This window comes from Styela clava, chromosome 1 (genome assembly GCF_964204865.1).
Source record: "Styela clava chromosome 1, kaStyClav1.hap1.2, whole genome shotgun sequence".
Classification (NCBI taxonomy): domain Eukaryota; kingdom Metazoa; phylum Chordata; class Ascidiacea; order Stolidobranchia; family Styelidae; genus Styela; species Styela clava.
In genome coordinates this window covers 4,949,790-4,972,076 of record NC_135250.1, presented here as the reverse complement: position 1 = coordinate 4,972,076, position 22,287 = coordinate 4,949,790, and the positions used below count along the sequence as shown (strand labels likewise).

At 35.6% G+C, this 22,287-nt stretch overlaps 2 protein-coding genes across 2 annotated transcripts; one reads left to right on the top strand and one right to left on the bottom strand.

The window, feature by feature from the left end:
* The first annotated feature begins 2,723 nt into the window (after positions 1-2,723).
* On the top strand, positions 2,724-13,636 carry LOC120343361 (cell division control protein 6 homolog). Its single transcript, XM_039412518.2, has 11 exons — positions 2,724-3,045; positions 3,511-3,979; positions 4,142-4,479; positions 5,018-5,217; positions 6,221-6,402; positions 6,831-6,980; positions 9,532-9,628; positions 10,250-10,433; positions 10,808-11,013; positions 11,550-11,690; positions 13,262-13,636. Exons 1-11 carry the CDS (start codon positions 2,841-2,843, stop codon positions 13,352-13,354), a joined length of 2,265 nt encoding a protein of 754 aa, XP_039268452.2. The 5' UTR covers positions 2,724-2,840; the 3' UTR covers positions 13,355-13,636.
* A 135-nt stretch (positions 13,637-13,771) lies between these two features.
* LOC120343388 (uncharacterized) lies at positions 13,772-20,848 on the bottom strand. The gene is made up of 9 exons (XM_039412552.2): positions 20,368-20,848; positions 19,147-19,238; positions 18,825-18,888; positions 18,181-18,250; positions 17,707-17,798; positions 17,307-17,397; positions 16,954-17,034; positions 16,539-16,634; positions 13,772-15,651 (listed from the first exon to the last, which is right to left on the bottom strand). The coding sequence occupies exons 1-9, from the start codon at positions 20,740-20,742 to the stop codon at positions 14,951-14,953; spliced, it is 1,662 nt and encodes a 553-aa protein (XP_039268486.2). The 5' UTR covers positions 20,743-20,848; the 3' UTR covers positions 13,772-14,950.
* Between the last annotated feature and the right edge of the window lie 1,439 nt (positions 20,849-22,287).

The following is a 22,287-nucleotide window of genomic DNA, read 5'->3' as shown; positions in this document are numbered from 1 at the left end:
CTCTCTCGTGTTTCTAAAGCTTTTTACTTTTTTTTTTAACTTTGCAATCATTAGTAGGTTTGTGATTTAGGCGTTAGCTCATCTTTTCTATCGCCGTATTTTGGTCTTAGAGCAGTGTTAGCATCTGATATAATTTTACTTCTGTTTGGGTTTTACTGATGTTTAAATTAGGATTCATATTTTTGATATAATGCTCTCTCAATTTTTATATTCGTCATTGCGTATACCAGTGCTATCATTACTGCATTATCTTCCGATCCTCTAATTGCAGAATTGGGAGTTTGTCACTTTCGCCTGTAGATTATGCATGTTACCGTGTCTTGTAACGTTTAACATATCTCGGTGTTTTGTAGCGTTTTCTATTCCCTGTTAATAATCTTCATTGACATTATTTATTATTGCAATCATTACTGTGTTAGTCTGTTGGTAAGGCTGTAAGGAGACACTTTCTGACTTTGGCCAGTTGGCGATTGCATTACTACGGTAGCCTAGATCAGTGATTCCCAAAGTGGGCGATATCGCCCCCCAGTGGGCGAAAACGATACACAGGGGGCGAAAAAGTCTAAGGGGGCGATAGGGGGGCGATTTCGCGAAACCTGTTTCATGTTCGGCGCACTTCATTCTGTACTCTGTGTGCATTGGCAGGCTTGAATCATGTGGGCGATATTCACACGCGAATGGATTTCTGGTCTCGTCTTCGCAGTAAGGTAAGGTAGTTTGCGTATCCCAGTGGTCGGCAAAATACGGCCGGAGTAAAATAATCTGGCCCTGGACGATTCACTGAATGGACCTTTCCCCGACCTTTGACTGCGGAAAATTCTTCCCATACTTTACCATTTTAAAAGTTTCGGGGCTTATTTTAAGAGTGGTTTCGCGAGTTGTTGCCTTTAAAATGGGGTATTTGTTTCAAACTATCATTCTAATACACACCATTCAACAATCTGTTTTTTAAAAGTACCGATAAAGAATTTTAGCCTAGTCTATCACAGCTATTTCTACACTAATTTTTGATTGCTGTATTTAAACTGAAACTCATGGAAAGGCAAAGTAATCATTGACTTATTTGTAAAAACTAACGAATATAGGCTAATTCAAAAATGCGAAAATGAGGTAGTGTTCACGACCACGCCTGAAAATCTGTCTGAGTGAGAGTGTCTGAGCGCCTGAGCGGATGCGAAAGGGGGAATTGTTCCCTTTTTTGCATCTTGCTGATTGGCCAATGTCACGAAGTAAACAAGGAAGTCTATGCCCGGAGAAAAATATCCAAACGGCGGTTGTGACGATAAAATTTTTTTATTTATAATATACGCTCGAGGAGTAAATTACTTTTTTTTACGTAACAGAATTTATCGTGAGACACGTTTAGACTAAATTATACTATATCCTAACAATCTAGTGAACAGCCACTCGTTTAACGAGCCTACAATGTAATTATAATTAGACAAATGGAAACACGCAGAAAAGTTGATGCCGAGTGCAGGGGTTCAATAGCGCAGTAAATATTCGAATATATTGCGAAGCAATAAGAAAATAAAATTCATATTCTAATCGAGAGATTCATCACTGCTTAATTTTTGTAAGAATGTAATTTCTTAGAGAGAAAATATTTATCAAAATTTCACAAATCATGCGAAAATATTCACTTCGATGTTTGGAAGTATATATTTGTGCAAATCATTATTTTCGAAAATGAACATTACAAAGAACAAGCAAAGAAGTGGGTTTGGTGGTGCCCATTTAGAAAATGTTTCTATCTTGGCGTCGTAAAGTTATCCAGCGTGATGCAGCAACGAGACAGTGTCACATTAAATATCATTGTAATATTTTTTTAATAAGACGACTGAGTTGAGTTCACGAATTGTCGCAGTTTTTGCGTGCTGTTCCGTTTTTAACTTCCAAAAAATATATGCGACCCGCAAAAGACTAGCAACCCTGAATTTTGTCCTGCGAGCGACATAAAATTTGCCGACCCCTGGGCCGTAGCCGATAGTCAGTCACGGCTTCTTCCACATCCGAGTCAATGAATCAAAAACAAATGGCTGGTTAATTGTGGAATGGTGATCGGTCTGGAGGCCGTGATAGGATGAGGAATCAGGGATGAATTTTTCCGAAATATTTTGGTGCAGGTCATCAGGCTGTACGAATGAATGAGATGTACGAAAATCATTATTATAAGTTTGGGAAAATTAACTTTGTTTTTATTATTTTAATGTGAAATGGGGTGAATTTAGAAAGTGAAATGCTATAAGGCAAGAGTACACGGCGGTTTTTGAGGTGGTAGAACCCTGGATTCTTTCATTTTCGATCTATTTTATGGTGAAAAAGGGGTTTTCAGCCGTGCTACTATTGCTATTAAAACAACGAAATCACCTTTCCATCAGTAAACGAGGTAATTTTAGATATAATAAATAACTCGCTGAAGAACACCAAGCTCATCAATTTCATTAAAAAACACCATAAACTATTATTTGTCTTCTTATTTGGTCTGTAATATATTCGTTTCCGACTTTATATTTTTTTGTAGTGCAGGGGGGCGATGAAGTTGCATATACTACTTTAGGGGGGCGATGGTCAAAAAAGTTTGGGAACCACTGGCCTAGATCATTCTGTCATTAGATACTGTAAAGACTGAAAGAGGTGGCAGTTTGGATTTGATTGACAGGTTGAACTGTAATTTTATTCCAGGTTTATTTTAGGACTAGTAAAATTGTTTTATTGTCAAAATTTTTATTCTTCAGTCTTTTTAGATTTTACTAAAGTTCAATTTTAAGTTCAAAATTTTGGGTTCATTTTATGAGTTATTATCTTGCACCAATTCTATATCAAAACACAACTGCACTATGGCTACGCAAGGTATCATACCATTTCCGTGTCGAAAACCAAGATCTTTGGCATCCAAGCTGAATTCTACCTCTCCGTATAAATCACCAAAAAATCAGGAGAATGTTAGAAGAACATTGATGTCTATTTCCAACATTCAAAATGACAATAATCCATGCATCCGATCCATAATGCCACAACCACGATCACCAAGAAAAAGATTGGGTTGGCTCTATTTCTGTATTTACTAGTTTTATTAATTTAGTGCTAAATATTGTTTGTAAAATCATTTGGTCATATAGTATTAACCTAGAATTTCTAAACTAGAAATTGAATCTCTAAATAATGAAATAAGCATAACACTATAAACACTGCGAAAGTAATGGAGAATTTTCCGTGTTTTATTGGTCCTGCTTGCCTGTTGAATAAAAACTTTGCATCTCAGCTATGTATTGTTATATTGTGTAAAGTTTCATAGTGTTATTTCAAAGATTTGTTGGTTTGAAGGTTCAAATCTAGAATATATTCAGTTTTGTATATCCTATTCAAATTATCAGACTGTTATTTCTGTAGTTATTCACACATGTGCTGATCAGTTGACTGTAAAATGAGTCAAGATGAACGTAGCTAAGTTGTCTCCAACCATAATTAGCTTGTGATTAATTTTTTTAGTTTGTCCCACTTTTACAGGCGATTCAACAAACACAACGGAAGGTTGGACAAATGATGATTTTTTGAATGAACTATTCAAACTCTCACCCTGCTCTCCAGTGAAACAAAGAAAAGAAATTGTTGATAAAACGCAACAAACATCGAAAACTCCGACCAAATCAGTTTCGAGATCTTGTGATTTTCAATCTCCCACAAGAGCGATTCTTTCTCCTATACGAGCATTATCACTGAATTCACCATGTAGAAAAACTCAGATCAACGACAAAAATGTGAAATCTAAAACGGCCAAAGTTTTGCAATTAAAACTTGCAAGAATAGAGGCACCTGGGGATGATCAGAAGTTAGCGCCTGATGAAACGCCGACCAAACCTACTCGAAATCGTAAAACTGTGTCAATCAGCGAGAAAAAAAGCAGAATGGCAAAAATTGATAACACTTATGCTACGTCAACAGTTTCGATTAGGAGGGTTACACGTTCAGCAAAAAAGTAAGGAATATAAGGCATTTGTATAGTTAATGATCTGTCAAAATATCCATCGTATATTGAAATGTATGGTTGAAGCAACAGTTTCTCTGAGAGACCAATTTCTTATTATTTAAGAATTAGCAAATTTCCATAAATGAGTTTAAATTTTGTCTTTTATTTCAGAATCCACAAATTGAAACTATTCGAAGAAGATGATTTTAAAGAAAATGAAGATCCGAATGAACTTTCACCTTCGCCTAAAAAGCGACAAAAGCCAGCTTCCGAGAGCAGTAAATACCAAAGAGTCTGCAGGACTTTGCTTCCACCTTCACCTGAAAAACAAAAAGCGAAACGAGCTTTGTCACCTGTGCCGTTGTCACCGAAAAAATTGACTGAACAGATCGTCGCGAAAGCTGTTTCACCAAAAACGAGTCGCAGTCTTGAAAATGCACTGGAAACTCCACCAAAGTTAGCAAGTCCCTCGCGCTCAAGACGAATGTTGGAAATGCATAGACCTGACGGTATATATATTATTTATTTAAATATTCCCTAATATTTTCGGTACCTTCATTCTTTCATACTTTTCTCGTTGTATTGACATGAATCAATCAGTCATTCAATTAGTATTTACTACTGTGCAATAACTCAGCTATAATAAGGTATGTAGCTCCTGGCCCTTTAGTGTTTGCCCGTAAGGAGGTTCAAAGATCTATCACCTTTTTTTCTAATTGAATATGCGAGACATTGCATTGAGCATGAACAAAGATAATGTACAAATTAAAAAACAAGGTCCACTCAATGTGCAATTTGTGTCAAGCTGTAAAGATACAAAATATTATATTTTTATTAAGAATCTTACTGCTTGTTGCAGACTTGTTGCGAGTGCAAATACAAAAACACCCCAGGAAAAAAATTTGGATAACTGCCTTTTCTTGATATATGAACCATAGAAATGAATCATTTTTTTAATAAGAAAGTTTCAATGTTACAAATTCATAATTAAAAAAGTATTTCTTCTTGAATTTTGAGTCTATTTTCTTATGTGTGTCTTCCTTTCAGGTCTTATTTACCAACACACAAAGCGTGCCTTACATTCATCAGTGCCAGATGTTTTAGTTGGTCGAGAAGAGGAAATCCAGAAAATCTCTCAATTCATATCATATGGTGTGACAAATCAGAAGTCTGGTAGTCTTTATATATCTGGTGCTCCCGGAACGGGGAAAAGTGCTTGCTTGATGAAAGTTCTTAACAATGAGAAGGTTGGCAGATGTATGTTTATTTGCCTCAAAATGTAACAGTATCTGTATAATAATCAAACAGTGTAAAAGACTGGATACAGATCAAGACCTTACTGGCCTAAGACACAGATGTGCGACATAACCCCTAAACAGATGGTATTTACATTCGTTCAATTTGTGATGGATGTTTGCTTTATTTTATTGCAATATTCATCCTAACCAGAATTGAATTTTTTGATTTGATACATTGTCTGATTGCTTTATCCATTTTTTATTAAAACTATAGTAATTGTACCGAAACTGGTCATTCAATTTCGAAGTAGAATTTTAATTTTTGCTGTATTGAGCATTGACTTATGATATGAGCAAATTTGTAATTAACTCAAAATTATATAATTTTCATTCTCTTATTCGATAATTACTGTCATGCCCTGATTTTTTAAAACTAGTTCACACTACACAGAGGGAGGAAGCTACATTTCTCCCTTTTCATTACAATTTCCTGTCTTTTGTTATTGTAATGAACTTAACTCTCTCTCTATATATATTGTCTACTTTCCGTGAATAATTAGGTCATTAGCAAAATTGTAATCTATTGTTTTTTTTATTGTAAGGACTATTTTGAATATTAATTGATAAATTAAATTTAATTAATTTTCCCACGATTTGGTACAAGTTGGACAGTAAGGTGGAGTGTTAGGAAATGCATGTAATGTACAACTGATGTATGTCTCCTATGTCTCACTCAAACTGTCATCCTAAACATATTGGAATCGGTTTATTCCTATTTTGAAACTCCATTCATTAGCGATAATGGTTTCAGAGTACTTTTGGGTCTATTTCTTTTGATGTGACAATGCATAAATAAGTTTTTTTGCCATTTTTATTTTTTTCAATGGAAAATTTGGTTTCTTTGGAGGTATTAAATACTGAGGTTTCAGTTTTGATAAATTCTAGTACACAATTGCTCTATAGTCTCACGTTACCATTCTATCCTTTTTCACCGTTGAATATTTTCGTTCAGATCACCAAAGCCTCAGCGAAGAAGTCCGTTGTGATCTCAATAAACTGTATGTCAATGCGGAATTCAACTGCTATTTACACAAAAATTGCTACAGAGTTAGGAGCAAAATCATCTAAATGTAAAACTGTGCGTTCTGCCATGAAGTACCTTGAAACAGTGTTAACTTCCGATGGACCTTCTGTGTAAGTCTTGAAGATGTATTTTTTTTATACATGATAAATATTATTTTATTCCATTCGTTTTCTGTGGATGTTTTCCTGACCCTTTTGTTCCCCATAAAACCTGTCAGGTATACATCTCTAAAGTGACAATTCTGTTTCAAAAAAGCTGTCTGGAAAAGTACTGGCAGTTAATTTTGGCCTAGTCTATAGAGTTATTTGTTTTATACCTTACTTTACAATGCATAATTAATTACTGGTAAATAGCAACCAAAACAAAAAGAACCAAGCCAAGAGTTTATGACCGCACTTTCTTTTAGAGTAAAAAAGTTAGAATTCGATGCATCCATTGACTGGCTATTTGAAATTAGGCTCTTAGTTAATGCCATTCAGTCCTAACCAATTCAAATTGCATAAAGAAGCAATGTCAATAATATTATTTTAATTTTCAGCATTTTATTATTGGATGAGATGGATCAGCTGGATAGCAAGAATCAAGAAGTTTTGTACACGATATTTGAATGGCCAGCTCTAGAAAATTCTAGATTGCTGCTTATTGGTATTGCAAATGCTCTGGACTTGACTGACAGAATCTTACCAAGGTAAAATACAGAATATTTAATTTTGTATGATCAAGCCAAGCTGTCTTGTCGCTTTTCTCTCTGCCAAGATAAATATGAAAATCATATCCGCCTGAGAAATGTTATTTGCTATTCATTTTAGTGCACTGGGTGGTAAATTGTAGAAATGTCGTTATTAATATATATTTGTACTATATTGTTTTGATTTTGATTACAATTAATATTGTATCTATGTAATGCAAGGATATTGTGTTGTAAAGTTGACTATTATAAGTGATTCAAAACTCTTGCTGCAGACTAAAATAAATGTATTTCTGTAAGCCAGGGATGGCCATTTCCGAATACTAAACTATTCCGAATACATTCTAAAATAATGTTTTCGAATCTGGAATTCCGAATACATTCTAAAATCGAGATTAACACATTTTTGCTTACTTTATTGAAACCCAGTAAATTAGGAAATAAGCTTTAATAAAAATATCAAAATAAAGCCACAAACCAACAGTATATGTACACAAAGTAATTGATAGTTTATAGCTATCAATAAAAAATAATAGCAACTTGTGACACAGTCAGTTTATTAAAATTATTCACTTTGTACAAATGACCATATGAAATGATAGCCAAAGAGTTGTCTGACGCTTTCTATCATTGGTATCATGATATTACGATAATAGTCAAGTCTATTGACAAAAATACTACTTGTATTCAGATAATTGTGTATATTTTCTGAGAGTAATAAAATTTATTGGCAATACAGGCAACTGAAACAAGCAACAACAATCGAAAATCCATTATGCCTTTAAAAATTCTAATATTTAAGTATAGAGTATTCTACTACTACCAGTGTATTAATTTATGTGAACCATATTGTTATTATGTGTAACATATTGTTGTGTTTGAATTAGAAATAAATTAGTAGAGGATAGATGACCACCACTGCCAGCCGCTCAGCCAGGATTTTCGAAATCGGAAATTCCCATTGCCGCCTGTAACACCCACCGCGATTCCACGCTCGTTAAAAGAGCCGTCTTTTCAGCGTATAATGATCAATCCTGTTACGTAAAATATTCAATCCATGACAACCACGAGATTTTAAAATATTTTTATATATTAATTTAATGTGTCCAACGTAACTCGCGGTTTCTTCTTCTTACGTCAAAAAAAAACATTACTATTCGGTCCACGGCGATCTGTGACCTAAAAGTAAGAGATAAACTGCCCGATGTATTTAATTTTAATACGTATTTTTGCAATCTTGCCAACTCGTTATCGCCGTTAGAAAAATCTCAAATAATTATATAAAATCCTGTTAAGTGTAGAGTATAATTCATTTCATACAATGAATATACATATAAAGTTTAGCAGTAAATTAAAAATACATATTCATCGCCGCGATTATGCCACCTGTTAAAAGAGTCGACTTTTACAACAAATAATATAACAACGAATATATATTTTTCTGTTGTGCAAAGTGATGAATTCGTGACCGATACGGGCATATTTAAAATGTCTTGCTTTATTAATTTAATTGTCTTCAATTTAACCTGCGGTTGCGTCGACAAAATGAAATCCTCACCACTCTTATATACCATTGCAATCCGCGGTCCTAAAAATAAAATCGCGTGGTAAACTGCCCGATTAAATAATGCTTTGATCCGTATTTTGCGAATTCGGCAAATATTTAGATGTACTTGTTAATAACAGTGTCTCCGTTCAATCGAAATGCTGCCACTCTGATTATTTTTAGATAAAACCGTTCGAAAAATCCATAAATCTTCTGTAACATCTCAGAGTGAAATTTATTTCATCACAATAAAATTGATTGAATATACTTTGAAAATATTCGACGGCAAGTTAAAGTAATGGATAATCAGGCAAATCCCGCCCTCAATTCGTGACTATATGTTTCTAAACGCCGACCAAACATAATGTTTGCCAGAGGCACACGAAATTCTGCGATTTTCACTGTCTAGAAAAGCGTTTTTTAAATTTTCGCGGGCCGCAATAAAACTTATATTGTTTACGTTTTTATTTTCAGTATTTTAAATTGCCGCTTTTCAATCAAAAAGTTGCGTTGTCTTTAGAAATTCGCCGCCGATGAACGTATTTACCAGATTCACAATTCCGTGCGCGTGCAAAAATAAAATAATTGTCATCGTTATCTTGGAACAAATTTGTGAAAAATTTTCGTTTTAGAGAAAATAACACAAACGTAAAGGCATTTACGACCTAAATAACACGTTACGCTGATGAGTGATGAAAACAATCACGCGCAAGTTTCTATCGAGAATGTTTTCATTCAACGGAAACGTCTTGAGAGCGGCGTCGAAAATGTGTGACGTCACACAAATATCCGATATTCTTATGAACGCTAATTCCGATATTCGAATGACGAGATATTCGAATACTTTATTCGAATTGGCCATCCCTGTCTGTAACGTTTCATACTGACAAACTCAGACTTCTTCAATATTTGAATATAATATATACTAAATTGATTTGATTTCTTTGTTTCCACTCGGAATCGGGGAATGGTGATCAGATATTGAACTTATTTTTTTATTTCCAGACTTCAGTCTCGATCAAAATGCAAGCCAACATTGATAAACTTTCAACCATATTCTAAAGATCAAATTGTAGCCATTCTTGAAGGAAGGATTAAACAGGTATATTCATTTTTAGTCCAAAGCAAGACGGCATGTTATCTTTACTTAAGATTCACGTTAAGAATGGGAATAAAAGTTGACACAATGGTCTAACAGTTGGAGCATTTTATTACCCAGGCTGTAATAAAAGGTACTTCGTTAGTGTGTGTACCGGGTTAGGGTTCGGCCGTAATTTTATCTCCAATTTCATTATTTTAGTTCTATTACAAGTTTGGGAACTGTATGTGTTAGCCAAGTGAATATACCCCCTGCCCATAGGCTTCTGTTCCTTTACACAACTTGATGTAAAGTAGGCGAACAAAATTAGTAGTTACCTCCATATTGGTACACACACTTCTGGAGCGTCATAATAAATGGGTAATTTTTGGTCCATTCAAATAATGCAGTTCCTTACCCACCAGTAGCTTCATTTACAGAGTCTTATTTTGAGTGAAGTGTAGGGAAATTTTGTACTGAATCCAGTGACTAAGGTACTGGTTTGTTAGATTAGTCGGCAATTTACCAACACAAAAATATCAGTGCCAAGCAGCATAGAATGATAGAAACTGTTTTTTAATACACAGTAAAATTATACATTCAACACTAACTCTCAATTAAAAAAAATTGTAACTTTGCTTTTAGACGATGGCTGAAAACTGTAACGAGAGAGTAATAGATGCAATGGCTGTTCAATTCTGTGCAAGGAAGGTTTCTGCCGTGGCTGGCGATGCAAGGAAAGCTCTCGATGTTTGCAGACGTGCTGTAGAAGTTGTCGAAACTAGCGTTAAATCACAGCACGTTCTATCACCATCTGGGAAAGAGAACTGTAAGAATTTTTTTCCGAAAATTTTCTGTTGTGCAATAGTGTGGGATTACTAATAGAAATGCGGTGCTGGATTACACTTGTTTCAAATTACATTATTTTAGTGTTTATTTCAAATTAACCTCGAATCGCATCATGGTACAGATGTTAAGTTAAAACAACATGGAATTATAAAGTTTGATCTGTGATTGCAGGTGGTGGGTAAAGTGTTTGTACTCTAATATGTTGGCTTGCAGGGGGGCAACCCTAGTGGGTAGACAATGCCAAAACCAAAATTGCTTTATGAGGAGCCTTGTGTGTTCAGATAGTATAAAAAATACTTCTATCAGAGTATTTATGTTTACTCTCTGTATAATACTAATTTTGTTTATTCCAAGGTGTCAATCCAGTTACCAAGAAAGTGGGATTGCAACAGATCGCAGGAGTACTTTCTGGTGTTTATGAATCATCAATTGCCCACAAAGCAAAGACAAATGATGAAGAAAATGAGGGAGAAGCGTTTCCACTTCAACAGAAGCTTGCAATTTGTACTCTTATTCTTCTGTCTCGTCACATCAAATGCAAAGAAGTCACAATGGGAAAGGTAACTTGGTTAATTTGATTTTTGTGCACTTACTATCAGGGGTTCCTTTAACTCAAGCAGTTGTTCTCGAACTTCCATGTTCCCCAAAACCCTGCAGTTTGGCTCGTCAAAACCCTTCCACAGTTGGTTATCTCCAGTATTTTACTTGGTTTATTGTACATGATACATGGTTACCTTGTATCAGTGGTTCCATTAACCTGTTAAATAGTCATGAAAACCTTATCTTTCTCTTATCTTCTCTGCCTTGTTCTAAGCGTTAGAAATGCGCTAACCATATCGAGGAAGTTTAAGTTTTGTCAGGATAATTATGCCCGAGAGGATTCACATAACCGCTTTTGGTTACAACTTTTTTGACCATCAAGTTCATGTATCTGAAACAACAACCTTTTCCCATACCTGACAGGAAATGGTATCGAACAAGGGGCCTTGGTTCGTGATAGGATAAAGTCTTATTGACTTTTTACTTCTCCCCTGGGATGAAAAGTGATAATCCCACATCTTACTATTTCAATCGTTAATTAATATGTTTCCATCAGCTCCATGAAGCGTATACAAAAATATGCAAGAGGAGACAAGTCACTGCTGTCGCACAATCAGAGTTTACTTCCATATTACAACTCATCGAGACTCGTGGAATTCTGAGCATCAAACCAAATAAGCAAGCAAGAATGACAAAGGTGTGTAAGAAATGCCATGCCTTGTTCTAGATGTCAATTTTTGGTACTCCCGTAGTGTACGTACTAGAGATGTACCGATACCACTTTTGTCGCCGATACCGATCCGATACCAGCCAAAAACGCCGATACCGATACCGATACGCCGATACTACAAAAATGCCGATATTACCGATATTCCGATACTATGTAATTATTACTTAATTAGGTGTGCTGTGTAGGGCAGACGGGTTAAAACAATGGTCTTTGAGCGTTGTTCATAGTACACATTATTTCAGATCCAAAAAAAAGATATATCACATAATATGAAATTAATGTTTGGTGTTTGCTTCAACTGATTAAGATACATTATACAGTAACGCTAGTAATCTCGGTGTTCAATTAGAAAACTCATTAAGCCCGGATGTCCCATTTAAACTTAATATGAATATCGCGACCTTCGAATATCGTTATTCGTGTTTAAAAGAATATCGAATATCACCCACACATTCTAGCGCCGCCGTCCTACGTTCAGATTAAAAGCATTTTACAAATATTTTATTTCGTGGCTAATCGTAATCGTCGACGCAATAAATCAAAGCCAAAATGAAAGAATATCAATCAGCACCGACAAAAAGAAGGCCTACCTATAACCGTCGAGGATGTTTTTTTACTTTACTATTTTATAATATAAAATATTTTACAATCATATATTTTGAATTTTGGAATTTAGTTTATCGATGTCGACGGACTAAATGACACTCGTACTTGACGACAAACAGTCAGAACTTATACCCGTGCCACAAGTCCATGTGGAGTTGATAAGGACCCCAATTCCACTGTATGATTTGAAACTGGGCGCCTAGTTGCTTTTTGTTATGTGCTGTGTTGATATATTTCTTCATAATTACTATGTAATATTAAAAATGTCAATATTAAAATTTGACAGCGAAAATAGCTAAATTAGTTGAGCTAGTTTGGCTGATGAATAGCTAAAAACACGTGAATCCTATTCTTTCGCGGGGGTGGGGACATGTATGGCTCATAGCTCACGATCTCTCCAGACAAAAAATAAATTAAAAAGTAGTATTCCAACTTATCTTTTAAAATATTCTGGACCATATCAAAAAGATAAATATATCGGAAATATCGGCCTTGATTTAACCGATACCGATACATGGCCGATACCGAAAAAATGACCGATATTGCCGATACCGATACCCGATACCGATACATCGGTACATCTCTAGTACGTACCAGCAGGTTAGGCCATAATTTTATTCCAATATTCTTTATTTTAGTTCTATTGCGAGTTCAGGACTACACAGACAGTCCTGAACTCGTAATAGAACTAAAATAAGAAAATTGGAATAAAATTATGGCTCAACCCTAACCTGGTACATACTGATTACGAGGCTAGCGACAATACTGTATTATAAACTCGTATTACGTTCAAGGAGACTTTAACTTCAAGGGGAATTTCAACTCTGGTTGCCATGAGTCCGACCAACAATATTTGATTTCGTCATAGGCCCTAGTCCATGAGCCTACAAGTTTCGAATCTTTGAATTAATAACCTTTTATCTCTTTCACAGATTTCACTGTCTCTGCAGGAAAGAGATGTTGAATATGCCTTGCAAGATAAAACTCTTCTTACTACAATTTTACTCGAGGGTCTACCAAAGTAATTTATCATGAAACCTATTTTACCTTTTCCGTTTGTTAAGTACTGCCAAGCTATTTCGTGCTTTGTACTGTGTTAGTGTTCATTTCGTTGTTTTTTCCCTTTATTTGAGGCAATATTGTGAAAGATTCAAATGTTTTTTAGAATTTTAACCATGTGCTTTTTGATTGAAAAATCTTGGTGCTGCTGTTTTTAAATGTTTTATTATTTCTTTGCAAGTTGTTTTATCGTGATGTTATCACTGCCTCAATAAATAGCATGTTTAAAAACAGCTTTTTGAAGTTGACTTGTGGTATTTCATATATTGCTGCATTTTTTTGTTTGATTCTATTCAGAACATCAGGAGTTTGATTTAGAGTTTCTAATTCTGTTTTAATGTAGCAACATATTTTCAATATTAACTTAGAGTAAGTGTAGGCAATTTCGTGGATGAATATGGAAAAGACTTTTGGAAATTTTTTTTTCCGACTTCCGATCAAAGGTCTGAATTGTTCGTTCATTGCCAAAGTGACGTTTTTGATAGCCATAATATTCACCAAGGCAAAATGGTTTTAGTACCAAACATTACTCACTCGAGTGATAAGTTGTAGAATGGGAATCCTATTCTTCAATTTTGCAACACTGGAGCTTATATAACGATCTTTTGTTGAGACTTTCAGCAATGGTTCCACCAAAACCCACTGATTGATTTGCCAGGGGTAGTGATATAATAAATAGGGTAGCCCAAAACAATCAATTCTCCAGGACAATATACTAGTTTAATCAGAATTCAGCTAGTGTTTTAAAATTGCTTTAAATCAAAAATTCTGGAACACGCCTATAAAAGTAGGCTGTTTGGGACGATGTTTTGCTTCGTTCGGCCTGCCGTTCAGGTCAGATACAGTTTATTGTCAGTGAACTGCCTTGCGATAGCGAGACAATCAATCTTTCATCACAATTGAACCTACGAGTTCATGCAGGGTAATCAGTGGTGTTCCTCTTTTACCACATGCCACCCAAGTCTTTTGTCCCACCAGATAACTAAAATGGAAGAGCCTAACATGTTTAAAGCAATCTTCTAGTACCGAATCATGCAGGGTAATCAGTGGTGCAATTGCAGTCAAGGTGCCAACCATCGAGCTATGTATCAGCTCTCACAAACAAGACTCCAGACACAATATCACTTCATTTATGCTACTGAAGTCCTTTATTTACCACATGCCAATCTGTGTGTTGGAATAATATTCAACCAATCAGAATCCAGCTTTTCTTTTTAAATCACTTTGAATCAATTAGATAGACAGTAGGCATTCCTGCACAAACTTCAGGGCCTGCCGTCCAAGTCAGATATTAAAATGACTAATATCGTAATTATTTACCAGATCTTGTCCCATCAGATGACTAAAATGGGAAAGCCTAACTGACCATTCATGTTATTTATTGTCTTTAGGCAATCTTATATAATAAACTGTCTTTCACGTGACTTCAATCTTGTAACCCAAGCACGATAATTATAGTACGATGGCAAGGAAACATACTGCTAATAATGCGTTATATCCTGCTTCCAAAACGCCCCATCTTCTACTCATTATACAAGACCAAAGTCATGAAAATGTTCCATTTAATCAATAACAATATATTCCTCTTTAACAGAGGAAGTATCTTTTAGCAATTTAGAAGGAAAAGATGGATGTCGACTCATTGTAAAAGTTTTCGGCTTAATCGGGGTTTCATCGTCGTTATCATAATCAGTACATTTTTTGATTGAAATTTCATCCTCTGTATCGGTCGTATCATAATCTTGAGTAGATTCCACATCCGACTCATTTTGAGTAAAATAAAGTGGCAGATATTCATCTATATTCGGAGGTTTGATATCAAGATAATCGTTTTCTTTTTCTCCATCACCATGAAGAATCTCTTTGTCCAATAAGATTTCTCCATTCATTTTGTTGTTTTTCAAATATATTTTGTCAATATAATCCACACATTTTGAAATATCCAAAGAAATAGCTGCTTCACGTATCATACCAATTTCATCAGCTTCCATGTCTTCAAGGCCAATGATTTTTCCAGTATAAGCAAATTCTATAATCTTGATAAGATCTTGCATACTCAATTCTTCATCGACTTCGAAAACTTCATTCCTATGAAGTCTTATTTTCTTTGATATTGTTGCAAATATGAGTTTATGTGCTTTCAAAGTCACCTGTCGTCTTGTCTTGGAACTGTTGACTTTGAATGTTAAATCGCAGAGCTTTCCGTTCTTCTGCATTGCATAGAGAGATTCCAGAAGATCTGTTTGGTATGTGGCATGAGTATCTGAAACAATTTAAACATTCTGTTGAGCGCAATTATGTTGGTTCCACAAGTTGAAAATCTCAAGCCAACCCCCAGGTCCACCATCTACAACAGAGGTCGGGAACCCATGGCTCGTGAGCCATATATGGCTTTTTTGGTGACGGCATATGGCTCCCAGAAAAATCTACTATTCTAAAGCTAAGCTCACCATCGTTACAACATTTTAAACTCTTTTATAGCCAAATGTGGCAAAAAATTTGCGGATACGTTCGAGAATGCGCGGCCAGCGCATGTCTATGTTATCTAAGAGTTACCAGACAGGTATTGTGACAAAATTAGGGGATTCTGGAACATATTTTGTGACATCACAAGCGATAGAGTCGCGGAGCAATAGAATGAAGCTTTGCGTCTGTTTGTACGTACTAGTTACAGTATTTGTCCTATTCAAATCGGACTAGCAAAGCTAGTTTTTAGAATACTACGGATATGCGTAAACGAAAGAAGGTGATGACTATCATAGATTTCAACTTGTGCTGCATGTGAGCAGCCGTTCAAGGCCCGCAGCGACAACATGCAGCATCAGAAGTCACATCAAATGTATATTGACATTGTATGTGTTGACTTTGAGTAAAAATTTCAGGCCTGATTTAAGTGAAGAAATGCTATATGGCTCGCACGGAAATGCAGTTGAAAATATGTACCTTTTATGGCTCTCTTGACCAAGAAGGTTCCCGACCCCTGATCTACAAGATAACTTAGACCAGAGCCGAATTGCATCGAAGCTGTGAAAGCCCTTTATAAAAGGCAGATAATAAAGAACTTTTTTCATGTGTTTTAAGGTCCTAATTAGATTCAATATCCAGTAACTGAACGAAAGCGTACTTTAATATCCAAAATGGTTCCCATACCTTCAACTTCTTCATCCGGTTTTGCCGCCTTATCAAAAGATTCATTTTCAGAGGTTGGTTCAGTTTTTATCCATTGGAGGTTGTCTTTGCAATCTCCTACAGACAAAGAAATTCAAGGATGTAAAAAGCTTTGTGTAAAACTAAATTCAAGGCAATCAAATTATATCTTTCGAGTTCAAGAATAGGTATGGATAAATAAACAAAGTGACAGGTGTAGTTCAGAGACCAGAAAAAGTTTTAGCATGACTAATTTTTCCTCTGGGCTACTCTTTCTGCTTTTTTAGCCCATACAGATATGAATTTCTGCGCAGGATTTTTTTTTTTTATTTCACACCAATTCCATAACTATATTGCCTTTGATACCAAATTTGGTATCACCTTTTTTCAATAAATTGTAAATGCATGCATGGCATACCTGTGTCCTGTTTGTTTTCGGATTTTCGTCTTGTATTGTCATACGACCTTGTCAAATTTCTCTGCAATTTGGTTTTTCGATCTAAAAAGTATTGGGTAAGTGTTTTTTGTATTCACGTTGGAAATGCTTCTAAGATATTTTTTTGATAAAATAAATAGCTTATAGACTGCAGATTATACAAATTTTCAGTAGTGTACCTATAGCTCTAGGTTTTCATTTTCCTAAAAAGTGACTTTTTGTAGGCAGTAATTTTATGTGTGGCTTTTTGAATACAAAAGCAGCATTTAATCACATAGACAGGCAGAAACTACACATCTTTGTGTCTTAAATTATCAGAAGATTTCTGCACGTACTGTATGATAGGAAGCTTTGTCTTTCCTTCTTCACATTAGTTCTCATCTTCTGCATTGTGATATCATCTTTTGAATCATGATGGTTGGGCAACTTTTATAAAGAAAAGTTTTTTAGTATATGAATGAACGAACATTTAAAAGGAGATTAACTGACAATGAAATAGTTGAGTACAATAAGGTGGTTTATCACGTTAGACTTAACTGTGGTTAAATCTCATGCCCCTACATCACCCAGGGTGTAATAAATTGGGTAGACAATACCAACTTGGAATCGTTTCGATACTTCCAAAATAATGTAGTATTTTTTATATTAGCAGCTGCCTATTAGCAGGGCCTTGTTCAGAGCGTGATGACAAAAAGCATTGTATAAGAAAAAATATTTGTTAATGATAAACATTACCAGAATTTTACTTTTCTCGTCTCTTGGAAAATTCGAAGGCGTAACACGTTTTCGATGCCGGAAAGGGTTTCGTTCAAGTTTAGTTTTACCACCTGTGAAATAAATTAAATAATAAGTAACATGACAATTATAAATTATCACTGATGAAATATGTTTAATCAGATTTCGACAATCCAGGGAATCAGTAATTTTTATTCAGATCAGAGATTTGTATATTCTATAAATATAATCAGTTAATCACATACCTTAGGTTTGCCACTATTATTAAACTTGCTTCTCTTTAATGATCATTTTGTTCGACCAATACAGTATCAAGTTCGCTATGTGTTTATATTTTATACTCTAAAATACATCAAACTACTGCTCAGGAGCTTAAGCTCTTGAATTGCTCATAGGGTTCTGCTCCACCAAAAAAGTTGGAAACCACTGATACAAAGGATAGCAATACACAACATAGTAATACATATTACGTACCGTACATGGATAAGTTCCTCTTTTTTCTATGTTTTCTTTTTTTGATTTGTGTGGACTGATTATATCCTATCTGAAACAGAAAACAAATTTGTACCAGACTTCACTTGTAACAGAAGTATGAGTACAGATAAGACCAGCATCATTTGTGCACAATCTTGTAGGTGACATGTCACAGTATAGGGCTATAGGCTGTAGAGTTGAAGCCCTGGTGTGTATCACCAGATTCAGATATTTCATTTCGCCATGCATGAAACATTGTCAACAAATAATATAAAATTAAAATGAATCAAAGACACACAATGTTTCGCAATCACAGAGGAGTCACGAAAGACTAACAAGTTATCGTGTCAGCGACACCTATTATGCTGAATTACATCAGCATATATAGAACAAGAATTGGGTTTATAACATACAATACTGAACACCATACAAACAACAACGATAGATTAAAAATAAAATACGAAAATATGAAGAGCCATTAGGATTTATAGGATACTGGTTGATTCGGGCAATGGCGCCATCATGCAATTGCGATATACCTCAAATAACAAAATAATGCTGACTAAAGTTGAATAAAACTTGTATTCAAATTATAAATGTATAAATGAAATATAAAATGTGACAAATGGAAAAAGTTAACATACCTTGTTTTCATTAGGATTGATTTTCTCATCTGGTTTTTGTATTTGAATGTTCGGTTCTTGTTTTCTGTCAAAGCAAATATGATATAAATGCTAGCATCAACATTGGTAATTAATGATAACAACCATTTTATGGAGTAGGAAAAGAAAACACTACACCATACAAATTGTTTCAAACCAAAGTTCACTGCACTAATAAACTTTTCTTGACAAATTTTGTGTAAAAGCTTCTTACTTTAATCAATCTCATAAATACTAGTCCTATAATAATATGTGTCAATGGATAGTTTCAAATTCGAATCTGTATAGGGATGCTCAAACTTACATTTTATTCTCATGGGATGTAAAAGCATAATTATGTTCCAACATCAGCCAGTCAACACTTTTCACCGGAATTGAAGTTGATTGCTCAATTTTCTGCAAAAAGTGTAGCCATAAGGTTTTGTTGTAAAACTGACAAAACGACTCAGATGCAAATTTACTAACAGGTAATAACTTTGAAATCTAATAGAAAACTTTTTACAATGTAACGCAGCATATACTACAGACTCATGAAATGAGATGCACAGAGATTGCTTGTATTATCGCTAGTCAAAAAAATTATTAAAAAAGTATATTGCGACAAAAATATTATCATTAGCTATTATATTTATGCCAATAATTTGTAATTATCAAATGAAATACACAATTGCGATCAGAATCAAGTGGTCCATTGGTTGCAAAAAAAGTGTTTTTTTTCCATAAAAAAGCAACAAAACCACGAGCAGAATTTGTCAAAACATGCCATATGCACATTTGCCATATTTTTTTGTATCAGACATAGCATTTTTTACTAAGGTCTAACTTGCCACTTAGAAATTTCAGAACAGCAGAACCACCCCCCCTTTGAAAATTTCTGGCTACGCCCCTGGTGTACTTCATAATTTCATTTATTAAATGCAATATAAAGTTGGTTACGATAGGATTCACATATTTATCCAGAGGGAGAGGAAAAGGATTAACTTAGGATAGGATTTACATATTTATCTCTGGGGAAAAAGAAAGCCGATAAGACGGCTTAATCATATGGCGAACCACGACTTCTCGTCCAGTTTCCAGTCCAGGTCGGGTATGGGATTAGTCGGCAAGTTCTGAAGTTGTTTGTTTTCAGAAGCATGGACTTGATGATGGAGGAATCCGTAACCGACCAGCTGGTATGTGAACCACCCTGCAGCAGCGAGGAGTTCAGCAATCCTCTTGTACGTAATCATCCCAACATGGGATTCGAACCTGCGAGCCCACGCAGGGTAATCAGAGATGCAGTGGCGAGTGTATTCCTAATGCTTAGCACAATGCACCACATCGCCGAGCCTTGATGGTTGAGGAAGCCGTAACAGACCAGCGGTTACGTGAACCACCCTACTGCCGCGAGTATTCCAACACAAATCTGCAAATCACACAATTTCAGAAACTCAAATTAATAAATAAGTAAACGCAGGTACGGTACTTCTGTACTTAGAGTACTGGAGTATGGGCAAGAAGTGACTGGCCGTACACATTTACTTACAGTGAGATCATGATGACTAGGTTTTCTCTGTATGGTGGATTTTTTCAATTGGTAGCGGTAGGGCTTTACATCATGTCTTCTCCCTCTGTCGCATGGCTTGGTTTGGATCCTTTTATGGATGGTTGGGACTGCATCTTTCACTCTTCTTGCCGGATATCCGCATAGTTCCAAGGTTGGAGTGTTAAAATAACAGTCTTCCTCAAAATGGGCAGAGCATAATAAAGAGTAAGCAGAAGGGCCAGTCCAATTCTCCCTGGTTTGCTTTACAAACTGAGTCCATTTCACGGCAACAATGGGATCTTTCGGCCACACCTGCATGCGAAATCCATCTCCACTACTGTTAGTGCAACCACCAGCAACACACTGCTTTGGCATAATTATAGTATTACAGTACTTAATTTAGTAATATTAATGAAAATAAACCCTTAAATCCAGAAATCACATGCTTCCGCACAGTTTATCAACAGGTTTTCACCATATGACGTCACATTAATAATGGCGCCTTGTTATGCAACAACGATTACGGCTAGCGCGATGTGGGTTGGGATTCCCATATCGGTGAAAGATTTGAATTTTCGAGTTCGGGATATTTTACTCAGCAATCCCTCCGGCCACTGCACATGCTAAACTAACAAGAAAGAAATGCGCAAAGAAATGGATATGAAGGTTCAATGACTAACCGCTGTACTGTACCGGTACGGTAGGTCCGGTAGAAGACCAATAGTCTTCTAACAAACCCTTGCTTCCGAAAACAAATAATTGGCTAACTAATCTCATACCCGACTTGGACTGGTAACCGGACGAGAGGCCGTGGTTCGCCACTTGATTAAGCCGCCTTATCGACGTTCCTCTCCCCCAGGATAAATATGTAAATCCTATCCCCATTCTAACTAAGGAACCTCAGGTCTTAAACGCCAAGTTTTCTTTGCTAAATAGATTGGCGGACGAGCGTGACGGAGTCGGTCAAACACCATATAGAATATTCTGCAAGATGGGATAAAATGTGTAATTCTCTGGTATAATGGTGGGACCATAAGACTCGAAGAAAAAAGCTTATATTCTTTAGAGACTTTAACAATCTTAAGGTCGAAAAAACGAAATTTATTCGTCAATCAGTTATGTAGACGTAGAGAAGCGACTGCTTTCGCAGCAACAACAATCGTCCCAACAACAAAAACAAGACTAACAACCACAGAACTTGAACAAAACTATCCACTTGTCCACGTCTTGTTCAGTAAATATATGCACTTTTCATTTTTATCTCTTACCACTTTCAAATTTTCCTAGTTCAGGAAAACCTCGTGATTGTTGAGTGAAAATCTCGGAACCGATATTTCAAGTTCGGTACCAAAATTTCATACCTAGTCATACGGCGGGTTATCTAGTTTCAGTATATATATAGGCTTACCATACATCCCGGTTTACCCAGAACCAAAGTGACAAGCTGTCCCGGCGTCCTGCCCGGCAGACTTAAATGTCCCGGTCATGCAGCATGCCAGTCATAAACAATTTTTTATATAACATTATTACAAATTTATCACTAGTTCGGACAGGAAGAGAGAATTGATGTGTTGTTATGTCGTAGGTATTAGGCCCAATGTTCATTCCGGTAATTTAACAGCCAATGTTAACTGCTCTGCCGATATATTAAAAAAATTAAATGGAGGCGTAAAAAGACGAAGGGCGATAATGTTTTCCTCAAACCTAAAAAACTAGAAAGATACATTACGGGATCTATTATAGGATGTGCGATTCATATACCCTAAAACTGAATACAACATCATGCCATGGATACTTTTCCCTTTTGCGTAGGAAAGCCTTGTTGCCAAAATGTATATATGAATGTATTTATAATTACGCCGTTTGAATAACAGAACTGATATAGTTCTACGATTTTGTCAACAGCTATTGCAGTATGGC

Excerpts from the sequence above, each read along its gene's own strand:
- LOC120343361 (XM_039412518.2), top strand. The coding sequence starts at position 2,841 with ATGGCTACGCAAGGTATCATACCATTTCCGTGTCGAAAACCAAGATCT. Across the intron at positions 6,403-6,830 it reads ACTTCCGATGGACCTTCTGT|CATTTTATTATTGGATGAGA; the intron begins GTAAGTCTTGAA and ends TTTAATTTTCAG. Across the intron at positions 9,629-10,249 it reads TTGAAGGAAGGATTAAACAG|ACGATGGCTGAAAACTGTAA; the intron begins GTATATTCATTT and ends CTTTGCTTTTAG.
- LOC120343388 (XM_039412552.2), bottom strand. The coding sequence starts at position 20,742 with ATGCCAAAGCAGTGTGTTGCTGGTGGTTGCACTAACAGTAGTGGAGAT. Across the intron at positions 18,889-19,146 it reads ACATCCCATGAGAATAAAAT|AAAACAAGAACCGAACATTC; the intron begins GTAAGTTTGAGC and ends TTGCTTTGACAG. Across the intron at positions 17,799-18,180 it reads GAGGAACTTATCCATGTACG|GTGGTAAAACTAAACTTGAA; the intron begins GTACGTAATATG and ends TTTATTTCACAG.